The sequence below is a fragment of the Centropristis striata genome, chromosome 10, assembly GCF_030273125.1.
Source record: "Centropristis striata isolate RG_2023a ecotype Rhode Island chromosome 10, C.striata_1.0, whole genome shotgun sequence".
Lineage (NCBI taxonomy): Eukaryota > Metazoa > Chordata > Actinopteri > Perciformes > Serranidae > Centropristis > Centropristis striata.
The window spans coordinates 28,668,871-28,689,280 of record NC_081526.1 but is presented as its reverse complement, the minus strand read 5'-3'; the positions used below and the strand labels follow the sequence as shown (position 1 = coordinate 28,689,280).

Here is a 20,410-nt window from a genome sequence, read left to right as displayed (position 1 = left end):
AAAGAACTCCTAACTACAGTGCCACTTGTTAATTTTGTGTAAATAATACTAGACCATGTAAATACAATGTTGTATATGAAAAAAAAATCTTTAAAATAAAAGGGAAAATCATTTGTGAGCAGAAAGATTTTGTTTTTATTTGATTTTTGATTTTCTTTTTCCCTTTTTTTGGATGATTCAAATGTGACACAAATGGTGTGTATTTCAAGACTGCTATTTCAAAAAATGTTTGTTTTATTTGAGACGTGATCTATAACAGCGAGTGTATATATAATGAACCACAAAATAATGAGAAATGTTTTACCGTATTATACCCTTGGTTAACTCCTACCTGTGTCATAAAAACCTTTGTCCTCAGTTGCTTGTTTTTTTCTGCTATCGTGGTTTTTACGGCGCTTTGGACATGTCTATAAGCTTGATTGTGAACAATTAAAGCTTGTCTGTCAAAGCATGGAGACGTGGCCTCGGATCAACTTGCTTTTCCACACTGTAAAAGTGAGGTTGGGCAATGTTAGAGTGAGCAGCGAGCAGATGAAAAAGACCTCAACCACTTATTTTATATTGTTAGTTTGAGATTTTATGAGGTAGCCAAAGTACTTTATTTCAATAATTCTCTATAAGTTTTCCAAGAGTAGTTTGAGTTGTGAGGAAAATACTGTAAAAGTAAGTTTTCTAGGGAAACAAACACCTGAGCAAACAGCTTCACTACTGTCTTCAACCAATCCAAATTTAAAGATTTATGATAATATCAGATGATTGGACAGAGTAGGGTACTTTGCATGTAAACAATTCATTTATAAAGGTATTATCAAGCCAGATGCCACTGTGGAAGCTATGACTGTGCATTAAAAGCAGAAAAAAGACACATCTACTGTACGTTATGTAATGATAAGGACCAAACACACACAGCTTTAACAATGATGTAAGTGCAGCACACAATACTGACCATACTGATGATATAGACTTGTCATTGAACATATTTAAAGATGGTGTAAACCTACAATAATTGAAGGAGGCCTATTTAAATGTACAGACCACAGCTGGGTTATATACTAGCATATTGCTGCATTATTATGAGATCACTTGTATTGTATGGAGACCATAGGCACATTTCTAAAGGCAATATAATTAGATTTTTTTTATCTGTGCAACGCTATACGCTATCCATATTCATTTAAGTGATCAAACCGTACTATTACAAGCAGTTCTTCACAGCCAACACTCTAAACTAAAAACCTGCTACTACTAGCATCTAAAACACTAACACTGTACTAAAATACATCTAAAACATTCATATATTTGATATTTGAAATTAATAAGGTGACATTCAGGATAAACTTGAAAGCAGTGTCCTGATAGGGATTCAATATCATCAAGAACACAATTATAACATTAAGAGATAGTTACTGACAGGGGCAGGAAACTAGTTTCTCCTAAATAATTCCTCTGTGCACACTATGCTAATATGCTGCCCTTAATGCTTAATGACCTTTAAACCCTACATGAACCTCAGGTCAAACAGGTATATTAGGCTCTGGCCACATTTTTAAAACCATTTTCCCCAAACTAACCAGCAGGGGGTGCTGCTGTCTAATGGTAACAGCACTGTGTGGCTCAAAGTGAGGAAAATATATGACAAGGCCAATCTTCCTGATACTGGAAGTTTGAACTGTTTTAAATTTCATGAATCTATGGTTATTCATATACTTGATTTGTATACAATCTCACTATAATTAGGCTTATAAATCACAACCTTGTTTTCTCTGGCTTTGTATTAACAAATTATTCCACAACTGAATATATTACATTCAAATTGCCAGGATAATAATGATTAAGTATGGATTTTAAGTAAGAAAACAACAAAATATTAATGTTACTACGCCAACACAAACAAAGGGTGTGTCGCTTTAAAAATGCTAATTAGGTTCTTGTTAGGGATTTATCGTGACGTCACATCCTGAGGAGAGCTTTGCCTCCTACTTTTTGTTGGGACCTGGGAGAGAAAATTACCCCGCAGAGGAAAAAGACACAAGTTATAAACTATGGAAATATACGAGCTCGCTGTTTAGTCGTCTACAATGCAAGCGGACGTGCTTTCACCTTGAATTCTTACGAGGAGGTTTTTGTAAGTACGCCTCCTTTATTCAGACCTCCACGGATCCACAAGTGGCTGGGAGCAAGTGTATGTCGGAGACAGCTTTCTGAGCAGAAAGCGGCGTTTGTTTTCCCGTACGGGGCAGACTTGGGTGGGCGGAGTCTTGTGTATTACATGCGTTCCTTGCTGACGGTCAACTCCGGCTGTAAAACAAGCGCACACCTGTTCCTTTTGCCTACTCCAGGTACCTCAGGCCTTGGGGACAATTGTGAAGCTATGGGTTAAATTGTTAATTTTTCAGTCTTATTAATATTGTTCCAGCAGCAGTGTGTATACGTTTATTTTTATTTTTCTAGTATGTTTTTTAATTTTCCGTATAAGCACAGTCCATCTCAGCGGTTTTTCTTTTCTGTCTGACCTGAAACCACAAATCGCGAGTAAGTTTCACCTTATAACGTTACCTCTATGGAGTATTTATGGGCTATTTTGTCCATTGTTGAATCAATTTAATCCTGCCTGTAAACACAACTTCTGTCTTTTTGTGTCTTTTTTAGTTATTTTGTGTCTTCTTTGGGTCATTTTGTGTCTTTTTTTTAGTCATTTTGTCTTTTTTTGTTCTTTTTGTGTTTTTTTTTTTTTTAATTTTTTCCTTTTTTTGTCATTTTGTGTCTTTTTTTAGTCTTTTAGTCCAACATAAAATGTTTTTTTTTTTAGTATTTTTTTCTTTTTTTTGTCATTTTGTGTCTTTTTTTAGTCTTTTAGTCCAACATAAAATGTTTTTTTTTTTAGTATTTTTTTCTTTTTTTTGTCATTTTGTTTCTTTTTTTAGTCTTTTAGTCCAACATAAAATGTTTTTTTTTTTTTTTGTATTTTTTTCTTTTTTTTGTCATTTTGTGTCTTTTTTTAGTCTTTTAGTCCAACATAAAATGTTTGTTTTTTTTAAACTCTCAAAACACTATCATGCTCAATAAAGAATAATACAATTTCATTTCTAGCCGTTTTTTCCAGTTAACTTTAACGTTAGCTATGTAGCATTATTAACTTGAAAACCGTTAGCGTACAGTTGCTAACGTTACGTCACTTATTAATTGATAACCAGCTCACTGTGAGGTAACGGTAGTTTCTGGGACTCATTAAATTCACGTTAAAAGGATATGAGCTATCAGTTCTTCCTCTCTCTCAGTGAGTTTCTTTATTCAAAGTGATGTCCATTGATAGCCTAGCTTAACTAATTTATAGCTGACTTGTTGCTATCTTGGTCAGCCAACTTTTAGTGTTTGTCACCTGTGTGTCAACAGCCAGTTTACAGACATGGGTCGTAGCCATGATAAAACCACATTATAGTAGCCTTAGCTAACACTCGTTGCTTCGTCTAGACCAGGGGTGTCAAACTCAAATACACAATGGGCCAAAATTTAAAACTTGAATAAAATTGCGGGCCAGCATTGAACAAATAAACCTTTTAATATACACCAAACATGTTTTGCTTTAACATTAAATATGGAACCAGCAACGCTTATAAACATACAATATATAACTAAATAGTGCAGACATGCAAAATCAAATTTCAAATAAAAAACACATCAATGTCATTAATTTATTAAATAAAAATTAAATAAAAATTGTATGCCTCTTTTCTATTTGCATCCTTCTGATTTAAATATCAAAATAAACTTTTTCAACAGGTTAATACATTTAAAAATAAAATAACAATAATAAATCTAGTATTAGCGGTAAATGCGCCGTATAACAATAATATAATAATTTGGTATTGCCTCGCGGGCCAAATAAAATTACACTGCGGGCCAAATTTGGCCCGCGGGCCAGAGTTTGACACCCCTGGTCTAGACCCATGATATCAGATATCAGATGTTAACTTGCTAAACATGGGAATTATGCAAACAAAACGGCGCATGTGTTTGTTTGTTGTTTATGTCAGGTATTTATGTAGAATAAGTAGCTGCCTGCCAGCTGACATTACAACACTGGATCATAAGACAAAAACAATGCATACATCTCGTGTTTCTGTGGTCCTAGTTTACAACTGTTCAATTTAAACTATCTTATTAATCACCCAAAGGGGATTTACATGTATGCAGCTTACAGAGTGCAGTGGTGGAATGTAACTAAGTACATTTACTCAAGTACTGTACTTAAGTACTTAAGTATAGTTTTGAACAACGTGTACTTTACTTTTGAGTATTTTCATTTTTAGATAACTTTATACTTCTACTCCACTACATTTTGAGACAAATGTTGTACTTTTTACTCCACTACATTTAGCTGCCAGCTTTAGTTACCTTCAGGTCGAGATTTAACATAAAAATATTATAAATTGATCCTGAAATGAGCCTTCAGTACAAATAATATTCTAATGTATTTAGAATATATAAAACAATCTGAGTGGGTCCATTCTGCGTAACAAGTACTTTTACTTTTGATACTTTAAGTACATTTTGATGCTGATACTTTTGTACTTTTACTTAAGTAAGTTTTGAATACAGGACTTTTACTTGTAGTGGAGTAATTTCACAGGGTGTTACTTTTACTTAATTAATGGAGCTGAAAAAATAATGAAAACAACAAAACGAGTCGACCAAGGGTTTAAGATGTTTAAATGAATAAAATCTATAAATAAATGGTGTTGCTAAACTTTGATAAGACAGTGAAATATGAGCTAAATGGTAACAAAGAGACCTATGATAACTTACAAGTAGGATTGCAAAGTGGATGACAGATTTTGAAAGGCAGCTAGTTTTACAAGCACGTAAAACATAATGATGTTCTGAATGGCGGCAGAGACAATTCACTTGTAAGAGCATGATCCAAAGCAGCCAAACTACTTGTTTGTTTCTGGATGATTTGTTGGTTTCAGAAAACAGTCAGGTCTTTTGTTTCACTCTGATGATCTTAGATGAGACCTTGTCAATGCTGTACACGCTGTTATTGTCTTTACTGTAAGACAGCAAAACCAGCAGATTAAAGAAAAGGTTTCAAGACTCTCGATAAAAGATTGATAAAAACATAAGAAGATGACCAGCCTGTCAGAAATGGAATTTAGTTTCTGGAGAAGATGAATCCTCTGTTCTCTTGTTGTCAACATGACATTCTTGCATACATACTAAATATGTTACACTTTTCTCATAAGAGTCAATATCTACTCTCTTCTCTTTCAGGTGTGGTAGTGTAACCCTCCCTCACCATGCTGAGTTTCCTGCGCAGGACGCTGGGGCGGCGTTCCATCCGGAAACATGCAGAGAAAACTCGGTTACGGGAAGCCCAGCGTGCCTCGACGCACATCCCTGCTGCTGGGGATGCAAAGTCTATCATCACCTGCCGCGTATCCTTACTGGATGGGACAGACGTCAGCGTTGACCTACCGGTAAGGAGCATTGCTGGAGTCCTATAGGTTGTGTGTGTGTTCATTATGCCACAGTGGGGACATTAGCAGTGATTACAAGCCATGATTTTGGAGACTGTGCATTCTTCTATACTTGCAGGCTGTCAACCATTTTGAAGGAGTTTTGAATTAACATTTAACTTGAGAGTTTCAGCTCATTGGAACCCTGTCAGAACTTTTAGTGGTTACAAAAATGATGAAAGTTGAAATGTGGTCATGATAAGTCTGTCAGTAGAAGTGAATGGCCAATGGCAACACATAATTGGTATTACAGAAGAGAAAATTCAATGCTGTTTTTTTTTAACTGGGTAGGAAGGTTTACTATACACTTAAACCAGATTTTTGAATAGACATGTAAAGCCATGCATTGTGTCTTGTAATGGAGGTCCCTGTGTCTCCACATGAAGGATGTCCACTGTTGTGGTGTTGTTCCGAGGTCAGGTAATACTCTGCAAATTATGGAGTCGGGGGGGGGGTTTCGATACAGCATAGTATTGCGATATTTTGCGTGGCAATATTATATCGATTCATGGCCGCTAAGTAAGTTCAATTTGACTGAATACTTTGTTGGTCAGTCTGTGGGTTTGACTCTTATTGTGGAGAAATAAAAAGACTCAAGTGAGATGAATAGACTGAGAATTTTCTCTTTCTTGACAAAATTCTTGATTTAATTTAATTTTGTGGACACAAAATGCAGATAAACAGTTAAATGGCAATGCTCACCATATCGCAAAATGCTTAAAATCGCAATAATATCATATTGTGACTCAAGTATCAGGATATAATCATATTGTGGGGCCTCTGCTTATTCACACCTCTAGTGTTTACTATAACCTACAGTGTTTATGTATTTACGCGAAAGCTGTAAAGTGAAAGTGCAAGCGCTGTGCTAGTGACCATTGAGAGCCTGTGTCAGTAGAGCAGCCCTGTTGAGCCTATAAAGTGCGTGGGTGTGTGTAGGGGGGTGTGGTAGTGTTTTGCTGATCACCTGTAATTCCATGATCCTCTCTGGAGAACACACTTAATCACATGGCAGCGTCACATGACATATAGGCCTCATCACCAAGTGGACACAAAGCAGAACTTCACTCTCCCCACGTCTTCCTCTCTCTTCTGTCTTTCCTCTCCCGTTTTCCCTCCTTTTCAAATTTATCATTTGCTTCTCTGTACTGACTTTACTTAGACAGACACCAAGCTTCTACAAGGAAATGTGTCATGTGTAATTTTAATGTAGAATTTTAGAACTTGGGGTATAAATATCTGGATTTTTTTTTCCCATCATGTGGTCTTTATTTTTGCTCGGCTCACAGGTTTTACTACTTTGTATTTCCACTTGCATTCCATGTGTCAAATCTGCAGCATTCCAGTGAGGCCAGTCTGGTGTCTAACTGTCCTGTATGACTCAATCTTATCTTGAAATCTAGCAGTCTGGCATTCATTACAAGGAAGATGTTTCAAAGACTCCTTTTCTCTTTATTAAAACACCTGTCTTATTGGTTCAAACTGAAAATGTTTTTGGTTTTCTACAAAACAAATTTTTACCATATTTGTTTTTTCATCTTTTTTTACTCAGATGAGATCATTACCTACATATAGGTTGATACTTCTGTCTGACACCAAACAGTGATATTTGAGTGTGTTAAATTAAACCAATTAACCACCAATTGAGAGCGTGAGATCTTACCAGCTTACTGAGCAAGAATTTCACAAGCATATTTTATTTAGCACATCTCACACATTTTTGAGTCTGTCTTGGTGTAAGAGCTGCTAAATCATTAACTTGTACTCCTTCCTATCAGCTCAGTACGGTATGCACAGAGAGGCTGGACTTATTCTTTCTTCTAGTGGAATGTTATCTGCTATGACTGTTGCTCTTTCTGATTACTGGAGTTCGTATGAGGCTGTTTCACTAGTGTTAGTTGTTAATAGGGATTTTGTTATTTCCTTTTTTATTGATGGAGTTCATTGACTGTGAACTAGCCCTACTGTACCTTAAAAGCTCACAGGCATTTACTGTGTCTGCCTGAAGGAAGTTTTAAAATTAGATTTGAATGCATTCCAGACCTGGCCTTGTGTTAGGCTTTAAATTGAGCTTTTTTGGTGCCTCCCATCCCCCAGATGTAGGTGGCCTTTGCAAACCCTTCATCATCCATCTATCTCTAAGTGATAAGGCATTAACAAAAACGCAGTTAGGAGCATTGCTGTGCCTTCTAGATATCCATTTGACTAACAATGGCAGTAGCAACAGAATTTCAACACAAGGAGCGAATAACTGCAGCAGAGAAAATCTAAAAGAAATGTAACTCTTTATAGTTAAAGATGAGGGATAAAATATTTTAGAATATGTAGTTTCTCTTTCCCCACTTGTCTGGTTGAAACTAGTTTCTCCCTTAAAGTTTCTCCTCTCTCTTGTGTCAGGGGTCTTGCCCTTTATATGCTAGAGCCTGCATGTGTTGACAGATACTGTAATGCCTACTGAAACTGGAGGCCCCTCTTTGTTATGGCAGGATGTTTACATCACTATTTAAATATTGTAATGCTCAGTGTTTTAGCTCTCCTGAGGTTGTGTGGGAGGGTCTGCTATAGCGGCTAGAAGCAATATAGAAAAAGAACAGCAGAGGCATGTGCTTAACAATAAGTATTAGTATAGTATTTTGTCATAACGCCTTATGTATTTGCTTTTGCATAATGAAGTTAGTTATTTAGGTGTTTTAATTCCAGCTCTAATTGAGAAAATCCAGATAAAAATGCAATTTCCTCCTTGAATAGAACCCAGTTGGAGAAATATCAGCAAGACCAATGGCATTGTGTGATTAGTAAAAATAACTGATTCAAGGCAACAACTTTTGTGGGCTTTGATATTTTTGAGTGGTTGTTGTTGTTGTTGTTGTTGTTGTTGTTAGGCCATTCTGTCCAAACTGTTCCTAAATGCTCTGGGTAACATGGGGAACTGAACTTTTATAGGAGGAACCGACAAATCAAGATAGAGAGGGAAGCTGAGCAGGTTTGAAATGAAGCATTACAGCTTGCAATTGTCTGTTTCATCCATGCTCATCATTTAACCAGACAAAGTTGAAATTGGCACAGTATTACTGTCTTTTGCTGGCAGTGTAGCATACAGTGTAAAAGCCTCCAGGGATTAGACGTAAGGAGCGATGATATCTATAAAACAGGTTTAGCACAGACTTGGTTTAAAGAATCTATACCTTTCAAAGTGGGGTTGCATGAGGTACTTAAGTAGATGGCGGTTGGCATGCCCCCAGTTTGGAGAAGCAAGAAGGAGAACTTCTGCATAAGCTAAGCAATGTTTTGCGTGGACAGAGGCAGCAGCTAAATGTATTTTGGCCTAAAAAATATATAAGTTTAGGTGTACGATATATTTCTAATATTTTCCCTTCTTCACCTTGTTGTTAGACAGCCCTTTTCTTTGGCACTACATTTTCACAACATAGACATTCCATATTCCTATGCATAAGCGCAACTGTGCTGTGCACTGTATTACTCCGCAGATCAACTGCTCGGTCAGATTTTCTACAGTTTAACTAATGCAAGAAAATAAAAACGGGGCACTATGACAGCAGAAATTAAATGTTTCACTATAGAGATAAGACCATCATGAAAAACAATATACAGGAGAATAACTTTTGCAGAGGGAGACAGATTAGCAGACAAAGAGAGAGGGGAATCTTCTGTGGAGACTGGAGACTAGGAAGAGGCTGTCTGGCGGCAAGGTAAAGAGGTGGTTCTAATATCTAGCATACATTTTAACGGATATTGATGTTGTTTTAGGTGGCTAAAATATGTTTAGCTGCTGCCCCTGTCCACAGCAGTAAGTAGCTTAGCGTTCATGCCAGTCACTCCTGTCTGCTTCTCCAAACCGGGAAAGTACAACTACAATCTACTGTAGGTAATACACTGACTACATAAGTACCTCATACAACCCAACTTCAAAAAAAAGCCGAACTGTTCCTTTAAGCAATTTCCTCCATCAAAGGGTTTGCAGACTGACAGGTAACGGCTAAATTGCTGTTGATTCAACTTAAGCTGACATAAATTTGGGGGAACCCCTGCTAAATGGGGCAGTTTTTGTTTCTTTTTAAGATGTTCAGGTGGTTGTAAATAGACTGCCACAATCTAAAACTGAATAGGGCCCATTCATGGTATGTGTGTCACTAGTATTTGAGACCACCCAATGCTGACTCCTAGGGATACCTTTGTTTGGCAGCATCAATGTCTAAACATAATTCCACACTGCCCTATGATTCACATTCCTTCCTTTTAAATGTATTTACTTCCTTGTCTTTTTTCTCTTTATCTTTCTCCCCCCATTCCGCACCCTACAGCCACCCACATTGTCACCTCCTCAAACCTCTTTTTCTGTTGTTGTAGATTTGTAGCCCACAGAAGAAGTTGAGCACATGCAAGCTTTATTTTTTGGATAAATTAAGCGATTTTGTTGACATTAGTTCTACAGCTTATCATTGGCAAGTTGGAAATTATATCTGTTATTGTAATTGTTTGAAAGACACATTTAAATGAACTGATTTGAATTTCAATCATCCCTAACTTAAATTATTTAGTTCTTTGTATTTAGGTTCTGCTTTTTCTGTATGCTTACATTCTTGAATGTACCTATCTCTACTCTGTGTACCACATGGAAGTTAACGTGTTTGACTATGTGTGCGTTGTTTTGAAGGGTGCTTTAGGTTGAAAATTTGCCCAAAATGCGAAGGTCGCACTGGATGAGCAACTTTCACTGATTGAAAATGCAGTCAAGATTAGATGCCTCATCCATTGTTTAACCTGTTTAACTCCTGATTTTCACATTGTAGCTAACAAAGGTTAACAAAATAAAAACAGCATTTTGTTATTGGTAAATGTGAGTGCTTCGATGGAATCAGGACTCACTGAAGAATACTTTGAGAACAAGACATTTAGAACATGTGACGAGTTGGCTATAATTCAAAGAAAGCTATGCAGCTGATTAATTGTTGGGATCTGTGGCCACCTTTGGTCATAAACTGGATGATTTGAGGAGTCAACAGTGACTATATTACTTTGTGCAAATTGATGCATCATTGAGGACAGACGGAAGCCTGCTTTAACTTTTCTTTTTCAGTGTGGGCAATAGGTAATAGTTAAGGAGAAGTATTCACATTTTGGACAGCCATGCAATAAATTCATGTTCAAGTGCATATGATATTAAAAACCTCATGGTTTTCCACATTTCTCGGGCTTTGTGTTGTGGCCATTTTTAAAAGGTGTCATTACTACAGTGGTTGGTTTATTGGATTTGTGAAGTGTAGTAGATGAGAGCATCAGCTAAATAGCTCAATTGTAACTTAAACATTCTGACATGCAGTGTCTGAGGGACAAAGCTGTATGCCCACAGGCAGGCAGAAGGACTGCAAACAGCCCAACAATACTGCAGGCAGTATAACAAGGCCTTGGGTGCAGCACACATCCACATACACACACACATACACAATGAGTCCTTTGTACTCTCTCTCCCTGGGTACTGTAGGGGTGCGGTATGCCTTGTCAACTATGCCAGCTAGCATGGGGCCAGCCCCCCTGAGCTGCCCAGAAGCTCTCTTGGGGGGGGGGGAGCATCCGTGTGTGTAGGACACACAGGGAAACCTTTAGATTATACATGCCCATCGCGTGTCTTCATGAATTTTTGCTACATTTTTTTTTTAACATGCATTCAATTTTGCACATAGTTTGTAAAATGTACCCTAAAGGTAAAGATAGGACTAACAGCGGATGGATTGAAGGCTGCAAATGACATGTTTTAGTCCTAATGTCAACAATATCACCATAGATTGCATTAAAGCACAGTGTACTGAATTTAATAATGTAGGGGAAAGTGTCTGTTTTATCTTAATTTGGAAAGAGAATCATATATATGTATAGTTCACCCGTCAACATCCCCAAGAATAACCGTGATTAGTTGCTGCAATTGTTGGTGTGTCATTGGTGCATCGCCAACCTATCGCCGCTGTGCTGGAGGGAGAAATGTCTGTACACATTGTTATCATGGGAGAAGAGAAAAGTCACTCCAACTTATTTGTTTCAAACTCATAACAGTCCTCTTGAGGGTTCGCTAAGTCCAGGATGCAGCATGTTAGTGGAGGGGGGGAGAATTCAGTCTGAAATAGATGGCCAATGGGAGGCTTATACCAACAGTCTACATCTGTTGGGTCCGAGTTGTACGCCATTAATCAAGCATGCAATAAAACTTCCTTTCACCCCAGTAATTTACTCAAGGAATACTTTTTGGACTTGGCAACAAACAGGCAAGTCACATGAATGCTATGATTAGTTACTCTGTGGTTCTAGTGGCCCTGACCTGCTTTTGATTCTTATGAAAACATGAGAGAAAATTAAGACTGGTGAAAATGTTTTGTCAATCTACAATTTTTTGCAACTGTAGTTTGGTGAGAAAAAATAAAGAGTAAGAAGTCAGTCATGCTCTTTGTTAAAATTGCAGATAATTTATGTGCAAGAATAAATATGGGTTAAGAAATTACCAATTCAAGTAAAAAAGATTTTTTAAAAATCCAGATGGAGAAGGAGCAAAATGCAACCACAGCCTGATCTAGGATATTTTCCTGACACAGTGAAGGGCCCACAGAGCCAGATGATCACATGATGCATCCAGCCACCCCACTTCCCCTCAGCTCCTCGGCGTCTGGGGGCACTTCAGCCCCCGTTACCTTGGCAACACTGTCGCTGTGCCTCATGGTGGGGTTTGAATGTTGCATGCCTCTGTGTGTGTGTGTGAGAGTGTGTGTGTGTGTGTGATTGTGAGAGTGAGTGCACATGTGAGGGAGAGATCTCCCAGTCCCAGGCAGAACACAGGCAGTAACTGGTACGGCCTTGTCAGAAAAGGCAACACCTATTTGTGATGTTAATATTTTCACTACGTGCTTGGAGGGGAAAATTATGTTTTGGTCTTTTAAACTTCTTCAGAAAATCATCATGTACACTTAAAAATAAATTCAATACATTTCTCCCTAAAGACTTGATTTATAAGTTGTAACAAACTTTGATCAAATAACTTAGTTGTGCGATAGGAAATGAATCTGCAATTATTTTGACAATCAAATTTTAGTAATTTTGTAAACAAGGGACCAGGCCTCATTCATGATAAGAGTAAAGAACCTTCCACAAATTTATGTCCAGTATTGTTAACATGAGAAGCTCAGCCATATAGAAGATTCCTGTGTTGTAACCTGAGGACTCTTGAGGTATTAACCATCCGGAGGCCCGCCATTGCTCCCTTATCTAGTATTTGTGTTGTGCTGACAATGCATGACCTTTTTCATGAATATCAATGTTGACACTGTAATTTTGCTTTTCAATGTCACTAGTTTTACAACTTTATGTCACTCCGATATAAGACCTGTCTGTCTGTTTGTTTGTGTGTTCCCCTGATCAGAAAAAAGCCAAAGGTGAGGAGCTGTTTGACCAGATCATGTACCATCTGGACATCGTAGAGAAAGACTACTTCGGACTGCGCTTCATGGACTCCGCACAAGTCCCGGTAAGAATTGAGATACACTTTACACAATAATCTCTACTGGTTGACAAGCATTTAGTTAGCCTTTCTGAATAAAGGTTGTTTAACTCTATGCCAGAAGATTGTCTTTGACCTTTTTTCTTCTTAATAACTTTGTGTCCCTTGCCAAAGAGCACCTTTATTATACTGTTTGTTCTGAGCACTCCAGACAATTTCTTTAACAGTTCAAAAGTATGTTTTGTCTCATTGCCATATTTTGGGTTGCCTAATTTGTTATGATTTGTGTTTTTTCTACTATTAGAACAAACAAAACTCATTGGTTCAAATATTTGGACAAATAAATATTATGAGAAATGGAAAATGGTAATGTTGTTTCGCTAATTTATCACAATATCTACTCGACTGAACTAATTGTATCCATGTGTTCAGCACTGTTACTTTCACCATTTTGGGCAGTCTTCTCAGCTGCGGTTCGCAGCCAGACTTCAGATTTCAGTCCTGATCACTATTCACCCGTTTGAAGGAAGGCTTTAGGTAGGGACTTTCCCTGCCAGTGAATGGGCTAAAGGGATTGGTTATGGGACTCTTGTCAGCTCTGGGAGTCAGGCTGTGCTCTCAGACAAACTCTTCGGTCAGCCAGTGACCCTGTTCCTTTACCCTGATACTTTGTGAAGGCCATGGAAGAAGGGAAAGCTGAAGGAAGGATGTTACTGAAGAGAGGCACGGAGGGGAGGGGTGGAGGTAGCCAGTCAAAAGGGTGGGAGAGAAAGGAGAGAGAGAGGGGGATGGCGGTGATAAGGAATGCGGGGGAGAGGAGACTAGAGAGAGCTGTGAGTTCCTCTGTTATCTCTCTCTGTCTCTCTCTCTCTAACTTGCATATGCATAGACACCAACACCACTACTGCCGCCTCTCCTTGACATTTTTCATGCCTCATAGAGCTGAAACTTCCGAGAAGAATCGCAGCACAGAACATTGACTTTAGTGTGAATGTGTGTGCAGATTTGGACAAAGGACTTCCCAGAATTCAACTTTTCATGAACGTAACTGTTCACTTGGTTCATTCATCCATTTGCACATATAACTGTTCGTTTGTAATTTAAATGAAGGCAGGGATAATATTGGTGGAGAAAACTGTTATAATTATGGGATCAAATTGCATCTGTCATCTCAATTGTTAAAGCTTCTGTTTCTCTTGTTTCAGCACTGGCTTGATGTTACAAAAAGTATCAAAAAGCAAGTGAAAAGTAAGTATACAGAGCCTTTCTCTGTCAATGTTTACCCCCTCTCCAAACTAACTTAAGGTTATTTACATAACCCCGGTTCTCTGAGTAGCATGAGTGAGTGTCTACTTGCTATAGAAAAATCAGATGTTTCTGTTAACACGTCTGTATTTTTGTGAATAACAAAACCATGTTTAAATTAGTATAAGGGGATTTAGTGCATTTTTTTTCACATGTTATGATTGTTAAGCTTGGTAAATGTACTCAGCTGTCAGCTTGATCTCTCTTTCAGTCGGCCCACCATACTGCCTTCACCTGAAAGTTAAGTTTTACTCGTCAGAACCAAACAACCTGCACGAGGAGCTCACCAGGTGAGTTAAGCCACAAACATTTGAACATAATAGCTTGGATTCTCATGAACTCAAGTGTTTGTTATTAAGTTTGGTCAGGTTTGATCCAGATGTCCTATCACTAAAATGTGTCATCCAGTTACAATATGTAGTTAAAAACAACCAGGATTTCATTAAAACTTGGTTTAAAACAAACTAAAAACTTAATTTATGATAACTTCTGGCAAACTACAATAATGAGATGAGATGAGATGATGAAAATTAGGTTTTCTCCAGGTTTTATGTTTTATGTAAGTACACAACTTGACAAGATATAAAACTAGTCTAGTCACTTTTAACACACTTTAAACTGGAACATTTACGTATTATACCTTTTTTATATGTTTCAGCAAGTCATTTTTCAGATATTTATCCATTGATTCAAAAACATAAATGTAATTTGCAGTGTTCCATGCTGGCAGATGGTTGTTTCTGCATGTAGTCACATTTCATCACAATATTTAACTGTATTGTTTTGTTTTTCTTCCAGATATTTATTTGTGTTGCAGTTAAAGCAAGACATCCTCAGTGGCAAGTAAGTAATTTCCTGCAATTTAAAATTTAACTGCCATCCACCTTAATTAATTGATGAACACAATTTTTTTTATCATGGTGTCATGGTAAAAAAAAAGTGTAAATATTCAGTGAGAAATCCGGAGAGATTGCCAACTTGCCAAAATATTAAGCAGACCTGTCAGTAGAAAGTCACTCCATATTTTGGCTGTTCATATTTTAGTTGCATCCAGTAGATGAGTCTAGAAGCCTATCAAAACAAACTCCTGTTATTATAAATGATTTACTAATAAAACATAAGGAACACTCATCCAGCTAATGAAACATCCCACCAGTGTTTGACTCTATAGTTAAGGGCACCTGCTCCCATGTTTGTTCAACACATTTGGATTGGTTATCCAGTCAGATTCAAACACACAAATTGCCTTGCCATTGGTGGCTTGAGTCAAGATTTTACTGGCCCTTAACAGTCATTATTGTTGACTACTGCATTTGTTATATTTAAGTAGCCCAGCTGTCCTCCTGTCATCTTACCTTTTATTTCCCACAACTAACTTTTAAATCACTTGACCAAGGCAATACTGTGTTGCCTTTCTTCATCAGTTATTATCCCTTTAAACATGAGTTGTTGTCTTGGTAGTCACAGCCATGTTACTGTAAGAGGCTTACAGGATTACATGTTGGAGAACAGAATAGTTTTATTACCATTAGTCAGAAAGTGGACTGGGAGAGCATACAAATACACTACAAAGGAACATTTTTTTTGCAATGTTTGCCTGAATAATAATAGGAAGTGTTAGAGACCAGTGGACCTCAGTAAAGCTCAGAGGGGAATTTAATGGCCCGTGGCAGTATTTTAGCTTCATTGATGTTGCTGTGGCTGACTCTTACCATGTCTGTGTTTTCAGGCTAGAGTGTCCGTTTGACACAGCGGTGGAGTTGGCTGCCTTCTCGATACAGGGTAAGCACAACAGGTGTCTAGGTTTCTCTCCAACTCTGTGTTTGGTAATTGGGATCACCTCTGTAATAGCTGCAATTATTTTGTGTGTTGCAGTGTACACTCCTTTGCAGAGTTGAAATATGTATTGTGTTCATTGCACACACCCCCAAAGGCCTGTGGAACCAAAATGTAGCATGTGCTTATACCAGGTAGTGTTTTGTGTGTGAAACGAGTATTTGTCAGTTTTAGGTTAGAGCATTGTACGCTCTCATACCAAGAAGCCTGTGATTTTCAATCTGCAGCAACTAAGTCCCTATTCTAGGTGCTACTTTCTGTTTGTCCACAGAGCTTACATTTGTTACAGCCTTGCCATATGTCCAACAGAAATTACTTCCAACCACCTTCATTTACTTTGTTCCATTTCAATTGAGCTGTGTCAAGTTACTCACCAGAGCCATATATTCACAAGCCCAGCAGCAGGAGTGGAACCTTGTGTCCCTGTTCAGAGGTTTCCCTTTATCTTTGCAAACCAGTCATGGCTGTCTTTGTGAATCACCACCTTCCTTGACTGATGCTTCTGGCAGTATAGCTGACATGGGCTCCGAGGCACATAAACCCCTTCCATTACAAAAGAATGCAAAACAATGAATGGCGTAGCTTTGAGTAACTGCAAAAGGCAAGAGATATTTTTTATCATACCTCTTTGGCTAAAAAAAAGAATGGTAAAAAAACTTTTCGTGGGACATAGGTTACAGCCAGTCGACAGGCCATCAGAACATTTTGCCTGCTTTTTAATTCTCGGAGGCAATAGTGAGATCAGATTTGGTACCAACCATGCCATGATAAATTATTGGTAAGGGGGAAGTGATGCTCCAATGTTCGGCTAAATTTTATCAAGGGAAAAACTGACTTGGCCATTTTCATTGTTCCTTAACCTCTGACCTCAAGATATCTGAATGAAAATGAGTTCTATGGGTAGTTTTTGCTTTACAGAAAGGCCCACATTATGCCAATCCCATTCATTTTGAGGCAAAACCCATGCAGTGTTTGTCATTCAGTACAAATGTGTAATTTTTCCCTATTGTATTTAAATTTGTCTGTATACTGGGGTCTTTAAACAGTCCTGGGATTGCACAGGAATTGGGTATGACTGGAAAGCTGAGATACTTGTGGATTTAGTCTTGTAGACTGACAACAATATATTTATTGACTTCATCTTGAACTTGAAGAAGCTGGGATGGACAATTTTCAATCTTTTATAGACTAAACAACTAAATTGATTAATAGAAAATAATGATTTGCAGATGAATCGATAATAAATAATGTGAATAATACTAGTGTCTGGCCTACTCTCTCAAATATGTAACAGTAGGAATATTATCTGCTGTTTTCTGGCAACATTTGCTTATCAAACTTTCAGTTGGAAAGTTTAATCTGTTTCAGAGCAGCTGATGTTTCCTACATGCAGTTCATTTAAAAATGCACTAATGGATCAGAAATGGAGTGTGTTTCCTCTTTTACCAAATGTTCAATGGTAAAGAGCTCATACCCTTTTAAACTACACATATATGCTCTCTCTAATAGTTAGAAATACCAAACTTAACTGCAAGAGCAATATAAAGAGTGCAGCTTCAGAGGAACAAAAGTTTGAATCATTAGAGACATTTATGGAATGGGATTGCGTGCACAAACTCTTGAACACACACACACACACACACTCTCTCACAGTCACTGTGGGGTAAATGCCAGCTCATTAGTGCTCCATCCTCTTTGGAGGCCCCCTAATCCAGCACCCTTTCTGTCTTCTCTCTTTCCTTCGCTTCAGTTTCCTCCCTTCATTTTCCTTTTATTCAGAATTATGTTTTGGTTCACTGACAATTCCTGGGATAGGAATAGGATAAAATTATCTTTTCTGTCGTCTATATCCTGAGGCTATGCTCACAGCTGGACTAGCTGCACAGTGAGGTAATCTAACCAAACACTGCAAAATGTAATCAGAACCAAGGCCTTTTAGTCGTTGTCCTGTTTCTGTACACCAGTACCAGAGATAAGAGGTCTCTTTTAATGCTCCATGTTGTCTTCCTTTCAACACACTGTTCTCTTTCTTGTCTAGAAGATTTATGTTATTTCCCTGCCTCAATTGTCTCTTTGTCTCCCTTTTTCACCTGATAAAATCCATGACCTCTTGTCCAAAGAGAGATCACATACCCATCAGTCCCTGACCTGATGCTGCACAACAATATTTGGACAGCATTGAAGGAGGGTTTGTTTATAATTTTGACCCATTAGGATTACCTGCTCCCACAGTATGAGCCACTCCTCCTGGGGCCCTCTCCCAGGGGTTGAAAGTCAGGGTCTTGGTGAATACAAAAGTTTTATTCTATTTGTTGGACTTCAGTTGAAGGTATATTGTTAACAGATCGTAGTAGACACCTGAACAGCTCCAGCCCCTTAACAAATATGTCTTTTGAAACTTATATGGTTGCATAGGCCTGCCCCGATAAGACATTTTTCAGAACAATATATTTTCCCAGAAACTACTATTTTTAGGACCATTTTATGCCACTGATATAATGATATTAGACCATAATAATCCTACTACAACCTTTCCAACAACAATTCATTTTTTAAATCTAAAGAATATTAAACATTTGGAATTGAATTGTGGAAAAGAAATATTGAAATATCCTAGATAAATAAAACGTGTATAAATAAACTACAATCAAAACAAGTAAAATGGACTCAGGCTCTGTTAAAAGAATGCACTAAGATAAATATTTTGAATTATATTATTTTGTATTATAAATATTGTGTTCTTTTTATACATGGAATGATAAGTCGATATAGTAATTATTGTGGCAGGCCTATGGTTGCACAGATTGTGAAGTAATTAAAGATATGCATGTCTTTGTGTTTTTCAGCTGAGCTAGGCGACTGTGACCCATTAGAACATAATCTCGACCTGGTGTCAGAATTTCGCTTCATCCCAAACCAGACAGAAGATGTGGAGCTAGCGATATACAATGCATGGAAGGAGTGCAGGTAGGCTTTTTTCTCTAACTAAACTACTGCATGTATGGCCTGTCAGTTAAGCTTAATATCAATGAGAATTTACATAATGGCCACAGAAAGTGGTTATCTTATGATAGTAAATGGATGTGCTACGGTCTGTAGTCTATGTATTGTGTGGGCTGGGGCAGTTACTGAGAACACTGTATAAATACTTATTATTCATCTGTTGGGCATGGAGCGGCAGTTATGTTTTTTGATCATGCAACATTTCTTTCTGTTAAGTTTCTTCCCTCTTCTTCTTCTTCTCCTTCAGAGGTCAGATGCCAGCCCAAGCTGAAATCAACTACCTGAATAAAGCAAAGTGGCTTGAAATGTATGGGGTGGACATGCACATGGTCAAGGTAACTGACACACTCTTGTTTGCATTCTGTTTACCCTGAATCAGAAGTGTCCGTGTAAATGTGCATAAGAACATAAATATGTGAAAATATCATAATGGTTTTGTCTTTTTTTGTCATATCCGCTCGGTAGGCAAGGGATGGGAATGAGTACAGTCTGGGTTTGACACCCACTGGAGTTCTGGTGTTTGAAGGACAAACCAAGATAGGGCTCTTCTTCTGGTATGATTGGTTATATCCTAGTTTTCAGAAATATTAACTTAAAATGCTTTTTAGAAAGACCCTTTGAGTTTTCATTATTCCCTAATGTGTATGTTTGTTTGTGTTGGACTGTTGTAGGCCCAAGATCACTTGTCTGGATTTCAAGAAGAGCAAACTGACACTGGTGGTTGTGGAGGATGATGACCAGGTGAACATGAGCACACACATCAGATAACCACCATACAGTGGAATGCTGAAAATGTAGAACATGCATTTAGTCTCCCATAACATTGTCTGCTGATGACAGTATATCAGTGACCCAATCTCTTCTCAAACCACTCCTACCATTTTGTCACCTTCTCTGGCCTTCAGCTGTGAGCTTAATGATGTTCCAATTATGCAGACTTTTGTGAAAATATGTCAAAATATTCAGGTTTTTGTTTGATTGTGTGGTGAGCTTTTTCACAACCAACATAAGCATGTGCGAAAACATAAACATCCAACAACAGTACCACAGTTAATACAAGGTCATTTCAGCTGCCATCGAAAAAAATGTCAAATATTTGATCCTTTCAAACTATTCAGCTTGAAAGAAATTGACCCCATTATACCTATCCTGTTACAAAAGAAGGAAACAATTAAACAAACCACGTAGCATTTGGAGGTGAATCTCAACATTTTACCACATACAAACTAATTACAGTTCTCCTATTTGC

General features: G+C 37.7%; 1 protein-coding gene across 2 annotated transcripts in view; it reads left to right on the top strand.

Moving 5' to 3' along the window:
* The first annotated feature begins 1,964 nt into the window (after positions 1-1,964).
* The window catches only part of epb41l5 (erythrocyte membrane protein band 4.1 like 5), a 40,094-nt gene continuing 21,648 nt past the window's right edge, over positions 1,965-20,410 (top strand). For both annotated transcript variants that reach the window (XM_059342461.1, XM_059342460.1), the window contains exons 1-11: positions 1,965-2,125; positions 5,272-5,477; positions 12,940-13,044; positions 14,223-14,265; positions 14,534-14,612; positions 15,121-15,165; positions 16,052-16,104; positions 19,005-19,125; positions 19,409-19,496; positions 19,627-19,715; positions 19,833-19,902. In XM_059342461.1, the coding sequence (XP_059198444.1) occupies positions 5,298-5,477; positions 12,940-13,044; positions 14,223-14,265; positions 14,534-14,612; positions 15,121-15,165; positions 16,052-16,104; positions 19,005-19,125; positions 19,409-19,496; positions 19,627-19,715; positions 19,833-19,902 (873 nt within the window). In that variant the 5' untranslated portion in view covers positions 1,965-2,125; positions 5,272-5,297. The remainder of the gene's footprint in view (positions 2,126-5,271; positions 5,478-12,939; positions 13,045-14,222; positions 14,266-14,533; positions 14,613-15,120; positions 15,166-16,051; positions 16,105-19,004; positions 19,126-19,408; positions 19,497-19,626; positions 19,716-19,832; positions 19,903-20,410) is intronic.